Genomic DNA, 26,473 nt, shown 5'->3' with positions numbered 1-26,473 from the left:
TTTTCTGTGATATGAGGGCACTTTGTGACGTTATTCTGTGACAAATGTGGCATTTTGTGTGATAAGTGGAGCATTATGTGCCATTTTGTGTTAGAAATGGGAGCATTAGTAAAATAGTGCTAGACACAAACACTTGCTGGTGCTAAACATCCTCATAAGCCATGCTAAAAAATGTGCTTCCATTGGTATAATACAGGTGAGCAATAGAACCGATTTCAGTAATTGGGAAGTGGGAGAATTACTGTAATGTGAGGAGTCTTGCACAGTTGTGCAGGAGTTCCTTAACACTGCCTTGATGTTTTCTCCACAGTGTCGCACTGCAGAACACAGTGGCTCCATTCAATGCAATAATTATAATAATAATAATAATAATAATAATAATAATATTAATAACATATACAAAGTAATATTTTTTAATAGATTAAAAATGGTATGCAGTTAAAATGCCAGCAGTGAGAAGACTGACAGCAGGATGGCATCGGACAGAATCCCAACACATCCCAGCGACAAGTAGTGGGGTTAGGGTTAGGCAGTAGGAGGAGGATTAGGGTTAGGCTGCAGGTGTAGGGGAGGTTAAGGTTAGGCTGCAGGTAGGATGGTTAGGGCAAGGCTGCTGGAGGTGACGGTTAGGGTTAGGCTGCAGGAGGGGTTAGTTAGGGTTAGGGTGTGGGAGGGGTGGGTTAGGGATAAAGGTAGGGGTAGGGTTAAAATACTTACTGGGATGTGGCGGGATTCTGTCTGCTGGGATTCCACTATCTGTCTTCTGTCGGGATACTAACTGGCAGGATTTTGTACCCATCCCACAAATACATATATCTGATTTTGAATGAGTAACTTTTAATATAAAATGAGTCTCATGATGCGTCTTCTCTTATGTACGTATTTATATCTCAAGTTCAGATACAGATATGTTAATCTGATTTCACAACTGCAAGCATCTTCTAGCATTTTATTTGTGTGGTTATTGAGCGTGAAATTATATATTGGACATAATATTGAGTTGGTCACATCAAGAATGGAAATGGAATATATGCAGGTAAAGGAATGTTTAGTGACGTATACAGCATTGCAATATAGAAATAAATCCAAAACAATGATCTGTAGTTTATGTAAAAAGAATGCTATAAAATGTATTCTATGCTAGTTTAGGAAAAGAGGAGGGATATTAGACTTTTGTCTTCTTTTCTTCTAGCGGTATAATCACTGGCATATCTATAATGGGTGTAAGGTATGCAGTGCACATGGGCCCCTGGGTTCAGGGGGCCCAGACCCTACACCCATTTAATTATACTTACTGCTCCGTCGGCCAGGCGCTGTCAGTATAACTGCATAAATCACCGGAAAAATGTCTTCCGCAGCCATTTACCAGTGATTTTGCATGTGTAATAAAGATGTCCCCAGGAATGCGGCGCAAGTGCCATGTTCCCAGAGACCTGCGCATGCACAGTAGACTCTGGCACAATGCCAGGGTGTGTGTCTGTGGGTAAGGGGGGGTGTCTGTGGGTGTGGCAACATTAAAAATTTCATTTTGGCTCCGCCCCCTGCTATCCAGTGCCGAGGAAACAGGCACTGGTTAGCGGGGCTGAGCTAAGATCACATGATTCAGCGCATCATCAGGTCCCCCTTGGACCTCCCACTGGTGCTCTGTTGTGGGTGGCCGAGGGGTGGTGCTGGGGGCTGGTGGAGGATGCGGCGACACTTGCCGACCTTTCCGGGGGGGGGGGCCGTTCTGGAAGGGTAGGGAAGTATGACTACAATTAAAAATGTATTGTGAATTGGACACATTCTTAAAATTGCCTAATAATTTAAAAAATGACGTATACATGCACATCAACTGATTATACCGTATATATGGATCTTTATGCACTGTAGTCTCTACATTCACAGGGTTAATGCATTTTGTTATAATTCTTTTTATGCATTTTAAATATTTATTTTCCTTATAGTATATTAACATTTTAACAGGAGTAGGCGTATGATATTGGTCAGTGCTGAAAGCTATGGAAAGTTTCAGGGACTACAAATACAATTCTATAAAATCTCTGACATACTCTGCAAAGGTATAACTACTTGTTATATTATTGTTTGTTTGTTTGTTTGTTTGTTTATTTGCAAGATATACTGTATATATGAATGTTCTGTATAAGTTGTTCAGCGTGTATATATTTGTACAAATGCACAGATATACCACATACTGTATCTTCCTCTGCTGAGATAAGTACAAAAATATATTAGTGCTGCATTGGGAGCCATCATTATGGAAGAGCGAATGCTTCACTTTGTCACAAATCAAGCTGAAGAATCACTTTAATAATATTGAGTTGATATGAAAAATTGAGAACACAAAATGTTTCTAAAAATGAACTGCAGATTTTGTACGACAAATTATATGAATTGGTCAGAAGTAAGATATTTAACAAATATTGGATAGTATAAACACAAAAAAATGTAGTGTGTTTATATATTTTATTTTATGATGTTGATATATTTTAAAAAAATGAATCAGTTATAAGAATTTTTCATTGATTTGTTGAAAATGAGACAATTGAACCAATGTTTTTTTTATTGAAGCAGCTCAGTTATAGGATAACAGTAATATTTCCGCTACATGAATATCAATGCAAATTGGATAGTTATATACTACTTACATTTTTTGTTTAGCATATATTGCTATATTTATAAATGCAGAATAGGCTTCTAGTGCTCAGTGTCCAATTATCTTTCAGTGATTTCTAGAAGTGTTGTCATCTCTGATAGTGTATACAGTACATACAAAACTGGCAGCCAGCTCTGAGAGTGCACATGTTCAGTGGACAGGTTTTCCCCCCAAAAAAAACATGGGGCACCACACAGGGCCCGATTCAAGGTCGAGCGCAATCAGTGTCGGACTGGGCCATAAAGGGCCCAGCGGGGGAATGCATTTTTAGGGGCCCATGTTTAGGGGTGTGGCCAAACTTCTGAGTCTTGGCTTACCATTAAAGAGTGCGTGGACTGCTAGTGCATGCATTATAATTTACCAGATTAATAACAGAAATGCACTGTAGAGAATACACCATAGACCTGTGCAATGTAAGGTAACATATGTATAATCTATAATTCAAGTGCACAGTCTGGAACCTGATTCCCTAGAGGAGGTGGGGGCCCCAGGCAGTGGGGCCCACCGGTAGTTTCCCCTGTTCCCCGGTGGGCCAGTTCAACCCTGAGTGCAATAGCCAACAGAATCACACTGTTGCGCTCAGATAACCACTCCCCAAGTTGCCGTTTAAACCACCCATTCCTGGCCTGCGTCTGTAGACACAATGTTGTGTATTTCACTATTTCATGTGCCATCGATGGACTCACCGTATGCTGCGTACCTCTGAGCACTTATACCTGCTGATGCCCTACGGACAGTGTCTATCCTATATGTTTTATCTTCATGTATGTGCATATAATTACCCTGTACTCAGTAATATAATAGTGTTTTGCAATATTAAACTATACTGATTATTTTACCCTGAGATGTTTGAATTTCCGTGGAAGATTGGGTACCAGTGTCCCTTGTGAGAACTTGGAATAGAAATTTAATTCTATTATTATTGAATCCCTTTTTTAGGGGGCTTCCATTTTTCATTACATTGTGCATTTTATCCCTTGTCATAATTTATGCCTGTTAATCTTAATCATCATTTTCTGGGAACTGTAGCCTGGAGAATAGCCTCTCATTAGCTGAAAGTCTGCAGGCTAAATCACCTTAGTGGATCAATTAGTTCCACAGCTCTCCAAATCTTTATCTACCAAAATTAGTTTTAAAAAGTAAAAGTCCTAGATGAATGCCCCTGGGTAAGAGGTTGGGAAACTGAATCTACACAGACAGCTTTAATTGATCACTAGTGAACATCCTGTTCCTAAACAAAGCTCAGTTTATTGTTTGAATATTAAACGTATGAATATATGAATATACAGTATGAACAATACATGTAAAAATAGCTTGAAGCACAAATGTAACTATAGGACATTAGCTGTGAGTGAAATTAGTAAAATTGGAAATATATGTAGGGTAAATGGTAATGAAAATAGGGGTGATACTGTAGCTTTCCATTTAACTAATATAGATGAGCAGTCCTTGTCATACATTGCTCCAAATTACTATTCCTTTTACTGAACTTCACTTCTGTTACTATACCCAAAGTGTAAAGATGTTGTGCTAAATAGAATTGATTTAAATAAGGTTAGGAACATGCCAAATGTATACCTGTTGATAGATTGTGCCACCAGCAGTGGTGTCAAGAGGGATATAGGGGTAGGTACTAAGTACTCAGGCCTGGGCTTGTCGGAGGGGTCCAGTAGGGGTCTGCGTTCCCCCATCAACCCCCCTCTTACCTGTCAGCCAGCTGCAACCTCTCTTCCTAGCCCAGCTCACCCTGCTGTGTGCTGGACTGCAGTGGGTCCAAGGAGTGCAACAGTCTCCTCTGCTTGCAAAGGGGTAAGTGATCGCACTGATCGTGCCCCCCTCCACCCCTTGAACTGCCCCTGCCCACATTTTTTCATGCAGTTAGATGTGTGCTGTATAGTCGTCTATGCTAATGTTCATTTCCACTCTGGAATTGGAGGAATTAAAAGCTTAATATAATGTATACTCTGATTCAGCAATCCATTGAGACTGGTTATCTCAGCTTTATAAAATGACCATTATCTAACTACAGGTGTTCCACATGTAGCATCATAGTTTTTGGATTGATCATTTTAGAAGGATTAACAGTCTGTACTATGCCATTCAGCGGTCATCCAGCGAGGTTTTCCCAATATGAACCACAGCAAAATATGAGTGTAGTAGCCTAACCTGCAGTTTATACTGTAAATAACATTGGACAGGACTGATAGTTGCAATGACTACATAGATATATAATCACTTTAACATAAATATGGACTAGTAGTAGCCAGATATCTATTATCCTGCAAATCCTATAACCAGCTACAGTACTAGCCAGTCTGTGCTATTGCGTGTGATTTAACAAAATGCACATGTGCAGTAACCAATAGCACGTAATCACATATTTGCTTTCACCGTGTAACTTGTACTGGGTTGATCTTGGCCTGTTGGTAAATGGTTGATCTGAGTTAGTGCACATTTGCTCTTTGTTATCTAAATTCATTCCACTGTGTTTTTGAATCTTGTTAAGCACCCGCTGGGTGGCTCAGGAAGGTGTTACTAATAAGAAATAATGGGACATATGTATTAAGCTGGAGAAGGCATAAGGAAGTGATAAACCAGTGATATGTGCAAGGTGATAAAGGCACCAGCCAATCAGATCCTAACTGTTAATTTACATCATGGAGCTGATTGGCTGGTGCCTTTATCACCTTGCACATATCACTGGTTTATCACTTCCCTATGCCTTCTCCAGGTTAATACATCTGCCCCCCTGTCATTCACCACCTAAAATGTACCAAGTATTGCGATCAGTGCATCGATGTACTTCATTTTATTAAGCTAGTTATTCATTATTAAGTAGTGATGCATGAATATTACAATAACATTACAATGTTACCGGTCAGTGGATCCTGAGAAGAGGTCCATAAACAGACAGAGGAACATGAGAGGAGGAAGACCTAAGATAAAATAACCACCTGGGTAATGAGAGCATAATATGGAAGTGGGAGGGTGAGATGAGAATGACACAAAACTCAGGTGCCACGTTTTCTGAATACAATATAAAACTTAAAGATCTGAGGAGAGCATTTGATCCATTTTATTGGCGGGGGTCCCCAAGTTATTTGGCCTTGACCTCATACAAATGAGTGCCATCAAACCATAATCTGGCCATGCCCCTAATATTGCAGACAAACTCCCATATTATATGAGCACCTGCTGGTAAAACACATATATGAGCCAATTCAACTAAGATTGCATCTATGTTGCAGGCAGCAATTATTATTAATCATTTAGGGGTAAATTTACTTAGATGGGAGTTCTATTTAAGATGGGATGTTGCCCATAGCAACCAATCAGATTCCAGGTATTATCTTCTAGAATGTGCTAGATAAATGAGAAGTAGAATTTGATCGGTTGCTATGGGCAACATCCCATCTTAAATAGAACTCCCATCTTAGTAAATTTACCCCTTAGCATGCAAGCAAAAATGAGAAATGTTTTCATTGAGATGTAGTCATGTGACCGGCAGTCAGGAGAACGACAGTCACATAACCTCCACCTACATCCCGCTCCCTCACAAACCCAACAGTCGGCATGCCGACCAACAGGGACTTTTCCCACTCACGACACCCATAGCGTGGGAATAGAACCTGTGGCGGCAGCCGGGATACATGACCGCTGGTTACGCATACCGCACCCATTTTCATTGCCATAAGTCCAGTATTTGCACACAGAAGCATTATTAAGGCACTGTGTGGCTAAATGACACAGCAATGGTCTATTTCCTTATGTTTCAACACTTTATTGTAATTGCTAAAACTGCATTTATAGTAGCCGCTGTGCAATATATGTAATATAGTATTAATGTAATATTATACAAAATCCAGTCAGAGCTACAAGGCTGTGTACTTTTGTATTAGTTTGCAATTGAATTACATAAGCAAATATCTGTGTCATTGCCCTGTCATCACTCTAGGAAAAGAATAAATGCTACGTAGATGATAAAACAAAAATTTTGTAAATAGTTTACTAAATGGACAAAGGGGGGGTTGTCTAAGCTACTTGTCATTTTGTGTACGGGAGTCTGTGAATGAGTATTTTAGTATGCCATCTGACAAGAATTTTGGCCTGAGTATCTGTAGCCTTCTTTCAGACTGACATAATCTCTTTTCAATTGATCAGAGCTCTAATGCTCAAGTGCATCGTTTATCATCTTTTTGTCAGATGTTACCCTCTTGAACAGTCATTGCACTATACCTCATCTCCATTAATTGTAAAGTATTTGGAGCACGATGAAGATGCTTCATCACAGGGAATGTCTGAATTTTAAGGTTCTGAGGCCTAAAATAGATTTAATAATAAACATGGTAATGGTAACTAAGTAGCAAGTATTTATAAGACTGGCATAGTTATTTGCTCAAATAAGGTCATTTGTTTATGTGTTTGTAAAGCAATTTTAAGATGTGATACTTTTAACAAGGTTATAATCATAAAAATGGACAAGCATTTCTTGATCAGTTAATTAGCTTAATGTGATGTGATAGAGGTTCATGGGGAAAGACTGCTGGAAGTAATGTATAGGAAGATAATGCAATGAACGGTTGTAACAAACATTTTTTTTAGAAAGTGCATCATTAGATACATTTACTATTGCTTTCTGACTTTGATTATTTAGATGTAAATGTGTTGTTTTCATTTACTATTTATTTAATAAATAACAAATCCTTGGTAACACATTCATATCCAGCAATGGAGCTGATGCTGAGTAGAGTGCATGCCCAGTTGCTTAGTGTAGACTATGTGACTTTGTGCTGCACATGTACACAATATAAAAAAAAATGAAAAATGTAAGCAACATCCATATGCATATTTAGTATTTACACCTCCTAGCAGAATCACAAACTGAGGTGTACCCATATAGAGATGCATAGTCGCCGCCCACGTGGGAGTGTATTTTCGTTTTGCAAGTGTGCAATCGCCTGTGCAGCCGAGCTCTGCAAAAACATTTTGTGCAGTTTCAGAGTAGGTCTGAACTTATTCAGCCCTTGCGATCACTTTGGTCTTTTTGGTGCCGGAATTGACGTCACACACCCTAGGACACGCCTGCATTTTCCCTACCACTCCCAGAAAACGGTCACCCATAAACGCCCTCTTTCTGTCAATCTTCTTGCGATCAGCTGTGCATATGGATTCTTCGTTAAATCCATTGCTCGGCAACGAACCGCATTGTACCCGTACGATGTGCGTGCGCATTGCGGTGCATATGCATGCGCAGTAGAGACCTGATCGCAGCACAGCGAAAATCGGCAGCGTGCAATCAACTAGGAATGACCCCCAAAGGTCAAGTAGACATTATCCTTCACATGTTACAGATTAGGCCCCTGATGATAAATAGTTCTGATAAGTTCCATGCATTAGTGAATGTTACAAGCATTTTTTGTGTACATAAGTAAGGGTTCTGCATGTCATAATGTAATAATTGTCGGAATGTCAGCAGTGTCTTTCTAATGTGAAAGTGCCCTTAACCCTAATGGTAACCCTGATGTTACAGTATGACTACCACTAACCCTAATGCAAATAACGACATTTAGACAATGTCAACATTTTCTAGGTGTCGACGTTTTACCATGTTGACTGTCAGCATGGTGACTGCATCCTACATGTAAGGAAGCCTTCTTAAAAAAATTATTCGAGTGCCTTAAGACCTAATTGCTGCGTAAATCTGGAAATGTTGGGAATAGCACTTGCAAGATGCGGAGGCTGCCTGTCTGTTATGTAGCACTTATCCTTCCGGCTTGTCATGGTGTATTTTAGACACTATCTTCTAAAATGACTGACTATAACACAGGGCTAATCAGATTGTTGCTATCGGTTAAAAGCCTTCAGTTTCTTTGCTCATAGGCAAGGTAGATTTTATTACTAAAACTTACAAATAAATGTGTTCTTTGAGCTCAGCTAATCATTAGTTTACTCTGACTTTTATGAATTCAGGAGTTAGATGCTGAAACAAAACCTGGTAATCAGCTACTGCAGCTGTAATGGCTCTCATTCTTTCCAATTTACCACATGCTCAGAATAAATGGGAATTATTCTGCAAATACTGAGCCAGAGGACGACAGAGACATATGATAAATATTTTATACACAGAATCAAAAGAAGGATGTGCTGTACACATGGTATATTGGAATCTTTACTTGGAGTAAATCTAACAGCATTCCCCATGCTAATGTAATGAATAAGATTAGCACAGATATATCAATGAGAGGTATTTAAATGGGAATTCTGGATTCAGCATCTTGCATATGGCACGCCATCGCTGAGAACACAATCTGTTCTGGCTGTGTATGTGTGTGGATAAAGTATGTATTTGATGGCATTAATACAGCAAATTTACTTTTAGTCTAAAATTAAACTAGAGGATACATGTCATGTAATCTTTCACCAAGCTGACTTGTGCTGACTACAAAGGGTTACTCATTGGCCCTCATTCCGAGTTGTTCGCTCTGTAATTTTCTTCGCATCGCAGCGATTTTCCGCTAATTGCGCATGCGCAATGTTCGCACTGCGGCTGCGCCAAGTAAATTTTCTAAGATGTTTGGTAATTTACTCACGGCATTACGAGGTTTTTTCTTCGTTTTGGTGATCGGAGTGTGATTGACAGGAAGTGGGTGTTTCTGGGCGGAAACTGGCCGTTTTATGGGAGTGTGTGAAAAAACGCTGCCATTTCTGGGAAAACGCGGGAGTGGCTGGAGAAACGGGGGAGTGGCTGGGCGAACGCTGGGTGTGTTTGTGACGTCAAACCAGGAACGAAACTGACTGAACTGATCGCAGTGGCAGAGTAAGTGTCCAGCTACTCAGAAACCGCTAAGAAATTTCTATTCGCAATTTAGAGAATCTTTCGTTCGCAATTCTGCTAAGCTAAGATTCACTCCCAGTAGGCGGCGGCTTAGCGTGTGCAATGCTGCTAAAAGCAGCTTGCGAGCGAACAACTCGGAATGAGGGCCATTGTCTCAGCTCCTATAGTGTCATTGGTACCTAAACAATAACTATTCTATAAACATAGTCTTATGAATTGGATTTGAGTTATGTATCAAATACACAGCATTTAGGTTTAGAAGGTAGAGCAGTTATGCATAAAGTGCTAAAACTGTTCCACACTAAAACATACATAAAATAAAAGGAATACAAATATACATTATCCTCCGTTTGCAGAACAGTAGTATTTAGTTATGTCTCTAATTGTGAACTGTCTTACTTGCCGTCTTTATGGATATCTCCTCCAAGTGCAGCAGCAGGGCCTCAGGTTTCTTGTCATCATGTCCACACACTCACAGCTTAATGCAACACATAGGGGGGAATTCAAATGTTTGAAAAGTCAGTTGGGTGTTTGTTTTCTCCTATCTAATAGACAGGGAAAAACAGACACCCAACCGACTTTTCACACATTTGAATTTCTCCCATTGTATCATCATCAAGCCCCATCCAGGAGGGTTCCTTATTCTTCTTGTAGCAAGAGAGAACTCCCCAAAATTCAGGAGTCTCCCAATCACTTTGGGAAAGTAGACAAGTATGGAAAATGTACCTTAAATATCTAACAAAAGAATTGTTCAAATGTTTCCTGCTTTATCCACATTTTTTGATACATTCCTGCCATTTGGTAGCGCTAGCTTGTTTACTGACCCTTTAAAACAGTTGTGAGGCCTTGTTTTTGACTGATAAAGTTATTCTAGTGTACCTCATATACAAAGATTTGGGCATTATTTAGAGTTATGAATAAATTCAACTATACTGTGGAAAATTAGACCGAGTTATACTCAGGTTCCCTGAGATACTGGCTAACAGCTGTCCTGGTGCATCTGCATGCAGTAGAACTGGAAACATTGACATGGGATTTCAGTTCCACTTGTTACAAAAAAATATTATGTGCATAAAAGGGTCTCTACCTGGCGTAAAGTGTCTAAGGGGCTTTACCTGGCATAATGTGTATAAGGGGCTCTAGCTGCTGTAATGTATATAAGGGGCTCTACCTGGTATAACGTATACAAGGGCTCTGCTCTACTGTGATGTAATGTGTGTAAGGGGCTCTAACATGGCATAATGTGTATAAGGGGTAACACTGTGTGATGTGGTGTAATGTGACTGAAGGACACTACTGTGCGCTGTAATGTGAATTGGCACTATTCTGTGGTCACGCTCCTATATTTTTGCCTCATGCCTTCGGCGCACATGGGGGGGCACAAAGGAACGGTTCACCCTGGGGACCACGAGGTCTAGATCTGGCCCTGCAAACAGAAATAGGAATTTGTCAGTGTACACTCATACAGGTGAATGTCTTCCATGGTAACCAACCATTTGCAAAACTGAGGGCAAGGATAGACCTTGCAGATCATGTTCATGATCTCAATAAATTAATATAATTACATTTACATGCTTCTCTTAAAACAATACTAGTTTTACCCTAATTAATTTATTTTATTTATTACATGCATCACATTTGTACCCAATAATATTTTTATTGCATTGGTATATGTGGACATAAGATTTCACTTTAAATTCATTGAAGCTCAGTTAAACATCCTGCAACAATAACTGTAATGACTATTTTGATCTGCTATAACAAGCACTGGAACTGTTAACATGGATGAATGTACAATATATAAAATCTAAACTATAACACAGACTTCCATTAAATCTTCCATAATGATAGTGTGTGGTTTTACAGCTGGAATGCAGGAGATGCTGTAACATGGTCAACTGGCGCCATCTGCTGGTGTGTTGTGCACATTATTACTCCTAGGAAAGTGTTCCTTTCATTGTGCTTGTGTAATTTACAATGATTCTCTATTTACTCCACAATTATCTTTCTATGTATATCTCAGGGAGAATAGGGACCAAAATAAATATTTAAAAAGTCATATAATAATAATAATAATAATAATATTCTCAGAATTTATTAATTAGGGGACATAGAAAACCAGAGTGCTTTACAGTGGCTAATTAGAGTATATATTGCAAATACACAAACTAGCAAAGTGCAATATATTCAAGAAGCATAAATGCAAAATTAGTGGGAAATGAGGTCTAATAATGTATATATTGATATACAGCAAACAACATGCAGTGACATGACACATGGACTCCCACAGAGTAGATGCAGGCAAGAAGACAGTAGAAGGTGTAATGTTTTCAGACTTGCTCAACTGAAGCATATCAAATAATAATAAAAGTAATGAGTGCAGCTATTGTGTGTTTTTGGTCTAATATTCTGTCACTTCACTGGGAACCAGTAAGCACCTCAGTATTATTACTTCTACTGTATCTGCATTCTCATTAAGGGGCATATTCATTATCCTTTAAATGTCACAATTTCTTCACTCCCCAAACTATAGTATGGGGACGTAGAAATTCGGACATTCATCAAACTCTGAAAAAGCATTTTTTCCGGAATTTGAAAGTGAAACTGTTTGCCATCCTGAGATGTCGTTCAGTTTCCTGATGCAGCAGAGGGTTCTGAAAAGAGCCCTCCCTGCTGTGTCCTCTTACTTCCGGCAGCTCTCCCGGCTCCCAAAGATTCCTCCTGTAAGACAGGGCAAGGGATATGTCTCAGCAGCGGCGGTTGGGAACATGTCACGCTGCATGTCTGAGCTTGGGGGAGAGCACAAGTTCTGGCAGCAGCCACAACGCTGAGGCAGAGAGGCTGCGGGGGGAGTGGACACACTGTAGAGCAGTGACGTGCAGTGAGGTTAGTGACTGGTGAGGCACTGGCTGTTAAGGCCCCCCAAAAAAAGCATAGGGTTCCCCCTACTTAAGCAAAACCAGCACCAGGCTGAACCAGCTAGGTGGGATAATGCCATAGCAGGGGAGACACTCAGTATGGGGTCCACCTGCCATAGCATTAAACAATCCCCCCCCCCCCCAAACCAGTCAACCCAGGGTTGGAATTCCTCAGAAAGTGGGGTCTCCAAAAATAAAAATGGGGTCCCCCCCCCTCCTGAGCAACAGCCGGCCCTAGTGCTATGTCCCGCACCCCTGGTGGTGGTGGGTGCAGGGTTCATGATGGGATAATATTGTTTTTTACAGGTGGCCTACAGGTCCCAGCAAGCCTGCCCCAGCATGCCGCCACTCGGAGAACCACAAGTGCCAGCATGCCCGGACAATAAGGGCCCGCTGGCATCCGTAGTCCCCCTGTAAAAAAAAAATTTTTATAAAAACACAACACCTAATGTTTTAATAGTTCATTATGCTGTGTCTTCAAGGCTTCCGGCATCTTCACCTGGGGGGTGACGGCCTTTAAGCTCTTTTTCATGGCTGCCGCCTCCCCAGGGCTTCCAGGATCTTCTATCTTCGGGAGCTCTTCCCTGCTCCCTCCCCGCTGCTGGACTGACAGCCGCTGCCTCTTATATAAGCCAGTTAAGGGGACGAGATGATGACGCGGTGAGCCGTGATTGGCTCGCGGTGACCCTCTTGAATTTAAAAAATTACACTGAGGCGCCATTTTTGAAATGGGAAGCCGGCTCTCTGCTGCCAAACTCTTCAGAATGGCTGGAAGGGACTGGATCCTCTTGGATCCAGGTCTGCTGCCAGCCAACCTTTCTCGGCCGGGTCCCGCCACCACGAATGCCCACCGCGTCGCGCCGCCGCATGTGCCCGCTGGCCAAATCACATCTGCGGGACTGACGGACGTGCTTTCAGGTGGGCTGGATGCACGCCCTTTGAGGCATATATACTGGTGCTGCTTCCGTGTCCTTTTTCAATAGGCTTTTACAGGCCATGGCTTGGCCCCACCCCACTGCCCGCCCTCCGCTTCCTGAACTTTATATTGTCAGCGGGAGGCACCTCTCCTGCTGCCTCCCGCCCCAATATGCAGGGGGAAATTATTAGAATAATAAAAGAAGGTATCTACTGTATGTCACAGAACATGTTATAAATATCTTCTTTGTATTATTTTAATCATTATGGCTGCCTCCCCTGACTGCACGTCCCTGCTGTAGGGAGGCTGCGGGGGGAGCGGGCACAATGTGGAGAGGCTGCTGGGAAAGTGGGCACAATGTGGAGCAGCTTTGGGGGGGAGCGGGCACAATGTAGAGAGGCTGAGGGGCGAGCAGGCACACTTTGGAGAGGCTGCTAGGGGGGGAGTGAACACACTGTGGAATGGCTGTGAGGGGGAGCGGGGTCAATGTGGGGAGGCTGCAGGTATGGAGCACTGGACAACTGCGGGAGGATGTGGGGAGTGACAGCAGGGGACAGGATGTGAATTGTAGTAGGGCAACCTTCAGAAGAGCATGAGTACAGCTCAGAAAATTACTACTTTTCCAAAAAGCTGCCGCCGCAAAAGAAGCAGTTTTTTCGGAAGTAAGTTTTACATAGAAGACATGAATCATGAAAAAATTGTGAAACATAAAGGTGAGAATCGAACACTAAAAATTCTCACTTCACAATTTTTTGATGATGAATATACTGATTTATTAAAGAAAATATGTCTACTGAGACTGTGGCAGAGATGAGTTGGTGTATCTGGATTCACCCTAGCACTGGTCCTGGATGTAAGGTTAATGGTATTACTAATCACATGGGTTTTCCAAAACATGACAAATGTATTTATGTGATTGACAATGCTATTCTATTTCTCAGTTACATTATAATGGCTGTTTGCAAGATAAGCCAATCCTTTAGCTTGACATGCTACTTATTAGCCAAACTACGTTTTTACTTCATGTCTGTCAGGATCACTCTGGGTGGAAACAAAAATGTGAAAAAAATGAGAATATACTTGAAAGTGAGAGTTACATGTTATTGAACCATTTATTCAGATGAATTATAATGAAATGATAACTAAAAATGTAAACAAATTGACAGTCTTTCTCAAGAAGTTTTAAAACAAAAATATAAATGTCTTAATTGTACTACATATTTTGTAATACTGTACTACTAAGGCTCAAAAACATGACCCTACAATTTATTATGTAATTCTGAGAATTGTTCTCATATACATATGTCTCATTGATTGTAAGCCTTAATTAATTATGCTAGATATTTTAACACATAACTATGTAGCTTAGACAATTAGTACAATTTGAGGACATAATCGTCCCTGACTATATAAACCTACACGAGGTCAGTTTAAGGACATATATGTCAATTAAAACTACAAAAAGATTTATCTGCACAGGACAGCTCTCATAGCACACATATGGGTGTAAGTAATATCTAAGGTCTTTTAAAAATTGCAGATGGCGTGTCATGGTGTAATTAGTATTACAGTATGTGGTGTGCATTTTTTCCACAAGAATGATGATTATTCTTTGATATTTTTTCTTCTTTTCAAGTGTGTCTTAATCACTTGTAGCTAAAGAATGATTGACTGCTAGTTAATAAACATTAGCGTGTATACTGCCACTTGCTGATGTCTGGTTTATGTGTGCTGTTCTCCCCAGACTGGAGAAGTCCTGAAGATTGATGGAGGGCCATGCTATTCAAACAGCAGGCGTTGCTGAGACAGAAGCTCTTTGTGCTAGGCAGCCTTGCTGTTGGAAGCCTCCTATATCTAGTTGCCAGAGTTGGGAGCTTGGATAGGTAAGTGTATATAATATAAATATTTCTACTTATTTATAGTATTATTTATAATAATATATATATATATATATATATATATATATATATATATATATGCAGAAATGGAGCTTGCTGCCTCTGAAATGACAAAAAGTATGAGTATTAAATATAAAATTTAATATTTTTCACATTGTAATACATTGCATTGCGGCTGTGCATCATTGAAATAGTCAGCTCTAGTATATTAATACTTTTATGTAAAGAAATATATTTATGCAAAGTGTAATACAAGAGGATTATTGCCTGTTTTTGTTAAGGACCTGTGATATATTTATGTCTTGGAGAATTTGCAAGATGGTAAATAATGCAATTTGTAGTTAATATCATGCCCAACAGTGCTGAACAGCTAATCAGATCAGTATTCTTATTAAACACAGCTTCAGGGACTGAGCATACTAATGTTAATTACTTGGGAGTTTCTGGAACTGCCAAGATATTGATAGTGATGAAAGCTGTGTAGTGATTTTTTGGCACTGTTTACTGGTCAAACACTCAGAAACGGTTTTGATTTTACACTGTAGACATTTAGGGGGTAATTCAGAGTTGATCACAGCAGCAAATTTGTTAGCAGTTGGGCAAACCATGGGGGTAATTCCAAGTTGATCGCAGCAGGAATTTTTTTAGCAATTGGGCAAAACCATGTGCACTGCAGGGGAAGCAGATATAATATGTGCAGAAAGAGTTAGATTTGGGTGGGTTATTTTGTTTCTGTGCAGGGTAAATACTGTCTGCTTTATTTTTACACTGCAATTTAGATTGCAGATTGAACACACCCCACCCAAATCTAACTCTCTCTGTACATGTTATATCTGCCTCCCCTGCAGTGCACATGGTTTTGCCCAACTGCTAAAAAAAATTCCTGCTGCGATCAACTTGGAATTACCCCCCATGTGCACTGCAGGTGTGGCAGATATAACGTGCAGAGAGAGTTAAATTTGGGTGGGCTATTTTGTTTCTGTGCAGGGTAAATACTGGCTGCTTTATTTTTACACTGCAATTTAGATTTCAGTTTGAACACACCCCACCCAAATCTAACTCTCTCTGCACATGTTATATCTGCCCCAATGCTAACAAATTTGCTGCTGCAATCAACTCTGAATTAGGCCCTTAGTTTTTAACAGACTATTTATTATTAAATGCCTCAATCGCAATGATATGTGATTTTGAAGATTTTAATTTTATCTTTGCTTACGATAGCAATAAAAAAAATCAATTGTCACTGCAGTTCATCACAGAAATATTGCCAAAGGCATGCGAGTGAGGCTTAGATGCCCCAGAGATACATATTTGCTTGGATTGGTAACTTACCACTTGCTGGGACAGGCATTGCAGATGTGTGCATATGTGAGACAACTTACTTGGACAAATTTGGGCTTTAAGTTGCACTTTGCAGAAAAAAATCTAGTTTAAAAATGTTATTATTTAATTTAAAAATGTAAACAAATATTTAAAAAAAATTATGGATTTAAAAAAAAAAAAGATTTACCCTAAGGAATGATACTTGTTATATATAGGCAGGATTACCACAGATGATAGTACAGGTTGAGTATCCCTTATCCAAAATGCTTGGGACCAGCGGTATTTTGGATATGGGATTTTTCCGTAGTTTGGAATAATTGCATACCATAATGAGATATCATGGTGATGGGACCTAAGTCTAAGCACAGAATGCATTTATGTTACATATACACCTTATACACACAGCCTGAAGGTAATTTTAGACAATATTTTTTATAACTTTGTGCATTAAACAAAGTGTGTGTACATTCACACAATTCATTTATGTTTCACATACACCTTATACACACAGTCTGAAGGTCATTTAATACAATATTTTAATAACTGTGTGTAGTAAACAAAGTTTGTGTACATTGAGCCATCAAAAAACAAAGATTTCACTATCTCACTCTCACTCAAAAAAGTCTGTATTTCGGAATATTCCGTATTTCAGAATATTTGGATATGGGATACTGTACCTGTACTGGATTAAGGCGCGTCGCCCTAGATTAACCTGTCTCTGTGTTTTCCATTATCTTATAAAAATATACAGTTTCTATAAACAATAATTCTTTTTCTCTCTTCTGTAAAACGGACAGTATTTTTGTCAGGCCAAAAGGCGAAATGTGATACAGCGCATGTCATCTTTTGTAAGATTACAAGCTGTTCCCTGAAAGGCTTACATCTTTGTGTTACTGATTCATATTGCAGGGCTGCAGAACAATACAGAATAAATTGTGCATGCATAATTACAAGCCTACTTATCCCCTTCAAGCATTTCAGTCAAAATGGTAGAAGCTACATTGTGGTTGCAAACAGGGGCGTATCTACCCATTGGCCAGGATGGCACTCACCAGGGGCGCCAGCCGAGCAGAGGGCGCCGCCCGACAGTGACACCCTCAGCCAATGGGTGGAATCCCTTAAACTGTAGTGTCTGGCATAACCTGCTGTGCCGAGCTGCCTGTGCATTGCCTGGGATGGAGGGCAGAGGATCGCTCAGCAGGCAGGAGCTGGCGCCGGTGTCCGGCACCACAATGCACTACAGGGAAGAAACTGAAAATAAACTGCAACTCCCAGCAGCCCTTGCTGTTGGAAGCTCCTGGTGGCATGGGACTGATGGGAGCTGTAGTTTATTTTCAGTTTCTCCATGTAGTTTGGAGCGGTGCCGGACACTGGCGCCAGCTCCTGCCTGCTGAGCAATTCTCCATCCCAGGCAGCTCGGCACAGCAGGTATTGCCAGGCACTACGGCTATCTGCTGGGATGTTGTGGGGTGGGGACTAGGGCTATATGCTGTGTTGGGAGGCTATGTATGTGCTGGGAGTGGGGGAGACTACTACTATGTGCTAAGGGAGGACTACAGCTATGTGCTGGGAGGGGGATGGGGACTATGGCTATGTGCTTGGGGAGGTGAGGGGCTATGTGCCGGGAGGTTGACTATGGCTATCTATGATGGCAGGGAACTATTGTTATGTGATGGGAGGGGGTGGGGACTACTGTATGACTGTGTTGGGAGGGGTGGAGACTATGGTTATGTGCTGGGAGGACTATGGCTATTGCTTGGGGAGGTGGGGGCTATGGCTATTTACTAGGAGGGGACTATGGCTATGTGCTGGGAGGGGGATGGGGACTATGACTATATGACTTATCTGGCACTGTGGGGGCATATGTGTATCTTGCACTGTGGGGGCATATCTAGCTCCGTGGGGGCACATCTGGCACTGTGGGCGCATATGTGTATCTGGCACTGTGGGGGCATATGTATATCTGGTACTATTGGGGGCATATTTGTATCTGGCACTGCACTATTGGTGTCATAGGTGTATCACACCACCATTTTCATTGGACATGCCCCATGAGGCATGTGGCCACACCCACAGTACCACTAAGGATTTTTTTGTACTTGCACCACTGGGTAGTGCGCTGCACTGCACTTCTCTGCACTACTATTTGATAATACTACCTGGCCTTGGGTGGCATTGCCGCTTCAGCCAGGCCAGGCACTGCGGATGTCTCCTCAGTGTTATAAGAATGACTGTGTGGGCATAATATGTAAAGGGAAATGCTACTGTGTGAGCATGATGTGTATAAGGGTTACTACTGTGTAGTAACCCTTTCTTACAAGACCATGTCCCTTTGTTGCACATGCACCTTCCCTATTTCAAATATGGGGGGCGCCAGTCCCTTACTTTGCCAGGGGCGCCCAGACCTCTAGATACACCCCTGGTTGTAAATTTCATGTTTGTAAGGTTGACACATGACTGACTGCGACATCCCGACAATGAGGATCCCAACACCAGACAGAGGTAAGTATTTACCCCCCTCCTGCCCTCTACCCTAACCCAAACCTTTGGGGGTGATGGATAGGGCTAATCCGTGGGGATGGGGGTTGGCTAGGACTAACCCTCGGGGGGGGTGGGGGTGGCTATGGCTAAACCCCCCCCCCCCCCCAGTGCCTAACCCAGTGGTTCCCAATCTTTTTTGAATCACGGCGCCCTAGAGCATCAGAATTTTTTACACATCACCCCTAGGACAAAAGTTTCTTATTGAGAAATTTAGAAAGAAATATTACATTCAATTAAGTAAATATTAAATTAAGTAAATTGTATTTCTATGTCGTCCTTAGCTTTAATTGTGTGGTGAGGGACTAGATTTGCTTCTGTTTGTCCACATATTTTATGATTGGTAGTCACCAGCACTGGCTTTGCCTATTACATTGACCATAATAATGGTGTTCCGAGTGGTTTCGGAATTCAGGCGTCGGTCACATGACCGCCAGCATACAGACCACTGGGATGCCGAATGCATCCTGTCCTTAGCAATACAAATGTAATGATTATCCAAAGAGACACACAGTGCTCAGAGCAGATCTTGGAACACTTACACTGAAGTACAGGATACAATTAAACTGGTTACTGAAAATGGACTAATTTCTATAATACTAGAGATGAGCGGATTCGGTTTTACTCGGTTTTACTCGGTTCTCAAAACGGCATCTTATTGGCTCACGGATGTCACGTGTTTTGGATAGCCAATAAGATGCCGTTTTGAGAACTGAGTAAAACCGAATCCGCTCATCTCTAATAATAACATTTATATGTATTTAAATAAATGCTCAAGTCACTCACGGTCAATCTGATAGGTGAATCTTGGATGACTTTTTATGCCCTGCCAAATTTAATGGCATTCTACATCCCTCTATCTGTCTCTGGGGTTATTCAGAGTTGTTAGCAAACCAAAAAAGTTAGCAGTTGGGCAAAACCATGTGCACTGCAGGTGGGGAAGATGTAACATGTGCAGAGAGAGTTAGATTTGGGTGGGTTATATTGTTTCTGTGCAGAGTAAATACTGGCTGCTTTATTTTTACACTGACATTTAGATTTCAGTTTGTACACACCCCATCCAAATCTAATTAATATTCTATAACTCGTATAAACAAATTACATGTCACTTGTCATCCACACAAATTGGTCTAATGAAAACACTATTTGGTTGCTGTTATGTTATAGTACATCCAGTTTTGGGTTCAGTATGAATTCCCAGCGGCCGGGATGCCGGGCGTCAGTATACAGACAGCGGCATCCCGGCCACTAGTATGCCAGCAGCAGGGCGAGCACTAGAAAGCCCCTTGCGGGCTCACTTCGCTCGCCACACTGCGGGCACGGTGGCTCACTGTGCTCACCACAGGTTATATTCTCCCTCTATGGGTGTTGTGGCTCTCCACAGAGAAAGAATAGCCTGTGGCACCAGTATTCCGGTGGCGTGATTTCACTGCTAGTCTGGATTCCGGCATCGGCATTGTGACTGCCGGGATCCTGACTAGCGGTATTTTAACCGCTTCCCCATACATTTACGTAGTCCTCACAAACATTGCAGTAATGGAAGTGATGGACTTATTCCAGAGGTTCTCAAACATGGTCCTCGACAAAAAGTGATAAAGTACCAGCCTATCAGCTCCCAACTGTCATGTTACTGGTTGTGGGTACATCCTGCCACACATTGCGCCAACACTAATCACATGTGTACTAACATACAGTATGCAATTAGTATTGCAAAGGACAGGTCTTGTGATCAGAGCTGTCCTTTGTGATGTGCTGCGGCTCCTGGACTTCCAGGACAATGACCCGTGAGTCCATCTGTGCATGCGCAGGCCAGCAGCATCCAGTAGCGACACTGGAGGGTTCCGTGACAGAACCCTCTCCACATTGCATTGCTAAGGAAGCCCCTTAGGCTTTTACAGGGTAACGCCAGCAAAAGCTGGCGGTACCCTGCATGGCGGAGATCTGGCAAACTGAGGTAAAAACCGAAGACATGGGTTTTACACCATTTTCACTTTAGTATATCCCACCCTGTGTTTGAAAAATGACAAGAGCTGGTTGGCTGGGACCTGATTCAGTAAAGATTGCAAATTCAGCTTTTTAGCAGAATTTGCAATCCTTCTGAACACACGCTGGCGGCCGCCCATCGCAGGGCAAGGTTGCACAGCATGCTACCCGCCACCTCCCCCCGGCAACCATTCAGAAATTGTGGTCGCACCGGAATTTCAGCATGAACGCTAAAATTGAGGAAGCCTGGCTGCACTCACAGGAGTCCCACAGCCATCTTTTTGATTGCGCCACCCTGATCACGCCCTTGTCATGCCCCCCCCCCCTTCACACCACCACGCACCTGTTTCTAAGCCATGCCTTCGAATGCTCCATCTCCATCTTGGAGCATTGCTGCCCTCCCCGCGAACGTCTCAGCCTGATTGACAGTCAGAAGCGATCGTATTTTCTGCGGGACACCAGCAGAAAATGAGGGGGCCCGCCAGCGAATGCAATAATTCTGGTTGGATTGCGATTTGCGATCCAACTTGAATTAGGCCCTTAGTACATATACTCCTAAGTCACCTGTCGACAAGCATGTAAATACTTAAAATCTGGGCCATTAGGGTGCCTTAAGGACTGCGTTTAGGAACCTCTGATTAAGACAAACACATGGAAAGTGTAACGAAAGTCAAAATAAAAATTGGCTGTGCATTATCTAGCGATATACAAGCACAATTATTCACATATGACCACAGATCAGAAAAGTTGAGTAACTGCCAATATCCTTTGAATCTGGCACTCTGCCACATAGTTGTACACAACTGCAGCAAGCTGTGATTGCTATTGCATATTATAGAAGTGTGTGAATCTGGTACTATAAGCTGGGGTTAAAGTGTGTGTTGTGTGTGTGTGTGTGTGTGTGTGTGTGTGTGTGTGTGTGTGTGTGTGTGTGTGTAGGGGAGGAGGTTGGACTTAGTTCCACCACCTGTAATGGTAGGGGAAACTAGTTCCACCTCCTACATGGCCCTGCACAGTAATTCCATCACCTACGTCAATAGATGATGCAGGCAGCACTAGTGTTACTGATGAGCTACAGCCACCTCCCCGTTCCTCAGGTCCTGGTAGCTCCATGGTCCTCCACCTACAGCCCACCTCTACTGGTACACACATGCTATGTCTGTAGGGCAGCATTCGTTGCCTCCTCAGGTCAAAGTGGCTTCCTTTTCTGGCACGGCGTAAGTGATGTCATGCTGTCACCGCCGCTGAAGTGAAGAAGAGCAATTAAGGGGAGCAGGCTCTGTGCATCTTGAAGACAAGATGAAAGGGGGTTGGAGGAACAAGAAAAGTGGGGAAGCTGCTGGAGGGACACAGGCAGTAAGCTGCTGTAGTAACAGAGGCAGATATGTTTATAAGGGGCACTATTGTGGGCATTATGTGTAAGAGTCACTACTATTGTGGGCATAATGTGTAAGGGGCATTACTACTGTGGGCATTCTGTATTTAAGTGGCACTACTATTGTGGGCACTTTGTGTATAAGCAGCACTACAGTGGTCATTATGTGTAAGGGGCACTACAGTTGTGGGCATTATGTGTACTGTAAGAGGCACTACTACTGTGGGAATTGTGTATAGGGGATACTACTGTGTGGCATAACATGTATAAAGGGCACCATTGTGTTGCACAACTTGAATAATGGGCACTACTGAGTGACGGAACCTGAATAAGGGGCATTACTTTGTGGTGTAATATGAATCAGGGGCCCTACATGTGGTATAATGTGAATATGGTTGTGCTACTGTGTGGTATAATTTGAATTGGGAGTACTACAGTGTGACCACACTGCTTCTTTGTGAGATCAACGTCCCTTTATAAAGTATGGGAAGTAGGGCACTAATTTATAGTTTGCAGGGGGGTGCTAAAAACCACTGGCCCTGGCTCTGCTTAATGTGTGTGTGTGTGTGGGGGGGGGGGGGTGTGTTGGCAGGGTAAATAAGTTCCACCACCTCTCTAGGACCACTTTAATCCCTGACCATAAGGAAATAGTGGATACAAAAGATTATGTCCCAAGGAAGAAGCATGTGATTGTGAGTGTGAGTGTATGTCAGTCATAATGCGTCAAAATCCTGTTTGCAGCTTAATAAATTGCAGGTTATAAAATATTAACTCACTGCATTTAAATACACCGATAGAAAAAAAACAACCCTCTATATAAACTGGAGTCCGGCTTGGAAAGCTATATTGTATGTTCTTTGTTTTGCTGGCTTTCACATCAGTTAGTGGTTTGCCTAATTCTACTTACTTTCCTTACAGACTGCCTCCCATTTGTCCAAGCGAAAGCCGATTCAGTCCGCAGAGTCAGGATGCAATCGCTCTCCGTGCTATGCAGTATAAGAGAGGACTACTACATGAATTTCGGAAAGGAAATGCAACTAAAGAGCAAATCCTCCTCCACAATTTGGTCCAGCAGCTACCAAAGGCGATTATCATTGGTGTAAGAAAAGGAGGAACTAGAGCCTTACTTGAAATGCTAAATCTCCACCCTGCTGTAGTCAAGGCTTCTCAAGAAATACATTATTTTGACAATGATGAGAACTACGCAAAGGGTATTGAGTGGTACAGAAAAAAGATGCCATTCTCCCACCCACACCAAATAACTATAGAGAAAAGCCCAGCATACTTCATCACAGATGAGGTTCCTGAAAGAATATACAAAATGAACTCCTCCATTAAACTACTCATCATTGTTAGAGAGCCAACAACAAGAGCCATTTCTGACTACACACAGGTGCTGGAGGGCAAGGAAAGGAAGAATAAAACCTACTACAAGTTTGAGAAAATGGCTATGGATTCTAACACCTGTGAGGTGAACACTAAGTACAAGGCCGTGAGGACCAGTATTTATACCAAGCATTTGGAAAGGTGGCTGAAGTATTTCCCTATTGAACAATTTCACATTGTTGATGGGGATCGACTGATCACAGAACCACTGCCAGAACTGCAACTGGTGGAAAAGTTTCTCAATCTGCCACCAAGGATAAGTCAATACAACCTTTACTATAATGCCACCCGGGGGTTCTATTGCTTGAGGTTTAATATTGTCTTTAACAAGTGCCTGGCAGGTAGCAAGGGGCGCATACATCCTGAGGTCAACCCTTCAGTTATTACCAAATTGCACAAATTCTTTCATCCTTTCAATCAGAAGTTTTACCAGATCACTGGCAGGACATTTAACTGGCCCTAATTACTATTGTCTACAACACTATGTGTTGCACAACGCTTTCATTAATGTCTGTAACAGGACAATTATGCACTTTTCATGGACACTTTTATTAGAGTACGTTTTGCTTAATTTCCTGAATAAATGTAATTTATGTATGTGACCAAATACTTAAAGGAAAAATTTCTTCTGAGAAGTAACTACTCTTTCCATAGGTTTAACAAAAAAAAAATTATTCATATCAAAATAGTAAATGGACGTGTCACTTTTTATTTTATGTTAACGTAGTGCTTAATAGGCAAAATGGTAGCATTGCTGCAAATAGGAGAGAGAATGACTGCAGTATTACTACAATTCCCAGACAAGGTACACTTAGCTCCAGCAAGATAGAAGGAACTTGCCACCTACACATAGTCAAGGTACACATTGTGTCCTTAATCTGTAGTTATAAAAATGTACCTTGTCAGTTTAGTAGGAACGCGTAACACGTTTTAGCCATATTGATCAGTTTCTAATAAATTGATAAGGTGACTTCTCATAAATATTGGCTAAGCTCAGAAAATGCAACATTTACCATTTATAGGTGACACTCTTTTGTATGCTACGGACCCTTTACCAGTCACATAAGATAATTAGGTATCAAATCCCCTTTAGTGAAAATGTAAGAACAAAGTCAAATACTTCTAGTGGATATCTTAAGAGTTAGCACGATTGATCAGGGTGCCAGAACATGGGGAAATCAAATCTATATGATGTGGTCCATTCATCTAGGTGTGTTTTGCCTTTGGTGATCCTGTCATATATTCTGTTTTGAAGAATAGTGATACATGCCAATTAGCAGGGCATCTGTTTTTAAATACATATATTCTTACAAGGAAGCACAATCTGTTTTTGCTCTTGGCAAAACACACCTAAAAAAGCATTGGGAAATTGTACTTAACCTGTATAAAAAGGCATCCCTGCTCCCCAAATGCATTCACCCTCAACAATGTACGAGCAAAACAGTGGCAGCATAACAGAAAATCAACATCTTGATACCAAATAAATCTAGTGTATGTCTGAAAATCAAACATACAATAAAAAGAATTTGATAAGTTAAACAAGAAAACAAAGATGTGCTGCATTCTCACGGAACATGTATTTCTATGTATACGGCAGTGGTTCCCAAACTCTTTTGAGTCACAGCACGTCGGCACCCAAGAGTATCAGATGTTTTTCATGGCACCCCCAGGCCAAAAATTTCTTATTGAGAAATTCAGAAAAAATATTACATTTAATAAATTGTGATTATATATCATCCTTAGGACAAGATTTGCTTCTGTTTGTCCACATATTTTATGAGTGGCAGCCAGTAGCATTGGTTTTGTCTAAAACATTGACCATAAATAATTTAAATTGGTCCTGGACCACCAACCCAGGGTGCCACGGCACACAGTTTGAGAACCACTGGTATACGGTATCTTTTCCATATACTGTGCATTAGCTCTCAGTCAACAGATACTATATACCTATTAAGTTGCCGATTTACATATTTTATTGTCTCTTTAAGAGACAATAAAAGAGATTAATACAATGTTCATATTATTAAATCAAACAGTTCTCGTCTTACTCTTATTCCAAAGTTTCTGTAGTGAATTTGCACTAACAGTTTCTTGTACAGGTACCTGTCACTTGTAGCATGTTGACAATAAAAAACATTGGTTTGGCCATTCCCCTAAATGTGTTTGTCTATCAGAAGAGACATACTGTAAATAATGTATATTTTATTGTACATACTGGTTTCACATTAAGTAACTATATTTTGTAAAACTGAGTATGACTCTTTAAATTATTGTGAGAAGTTTTATTGTGGCTATTTAACTTGGAATGAATTAAAATCACTAAATGTGTATATTTTTGTGTTTCTTTCACATGAACTTCCTTATTATTGCAAACAATTGAGAAATATTTTGAAACCCAGCTAAAAAAATCTGTTTAACAATTCTAATTGTATTTGGTATTTATGTTTTTGTATATTATGCACAGATCAGAATGCAGTATGATAGGTTATGTTGAAAAATAAAAGATGGAATCCACTCTTAATCTGACCCTGCATGTTGCACAGATCCAATAATTTACTCATGGTCCAAATATCTAGATAGCAATGTAAAGATGCTCTCCCTCACTTCAAGCATGGCTCAACAGTGTCACATAGGCACCAACAGGG

At 41.2% G+C, this 26,473-nt stretch overlaps 1 protein-coding gene across 2 annotated transcripts in view; it reads left to right on the top strand.

The window, feature by feature from the left end:
• Positions 1-26,156, top strand: part of HS3ST5 (heparan sulfate-glucosamine 3-sulfotransferase 5) — a 447,091-nt gene extending 420,935 nt beyond the window's left edge. For both annotated transcript variants that reach the window (XM_063917162.1, XM_063917163.1), the window contains 2 exons: positions 15,070-15,208; positions 23,361-26,156. In XM_063917162.1, the coding sequence (XP_063773232.1) occupies positions 15,102-15,208; positions 23,361-24,291 (1,038 nt within the window). In that variant the 5' untranslated portion in view covers positions 15,070-15,101 and the 3' untranslated portion in view covers positions 24,292-26,156. The remainder of the gene's footprint in view (positions 1-15,069; positions 15,209-23,360) is intronic.
• The last annotated feature ends 317 nt before the right edge of the window (positions 26,157-26,473 follow it).

This window comes from Pseudophryne corroboree, chromosome 4 (assembly GCF_028390025.1).
Source record: "Pseudophryne corroboree isolate aPseCor3 chromosome 4, aPseCor3.hap2, whole genome shotgun sequence".
NCBI classification, from domain to species: Eukaryota; Metazoa; Chordata; class Amphibia; order Anura; family Myobatrachidae; genus Pseudophryne; species Pseudophryne corroboree.
The sequence above is the reverse complement of the archived record's forward strand: the minus strand, read 5'-3'. Positions and strand labels throughout refer to the sequence as shown.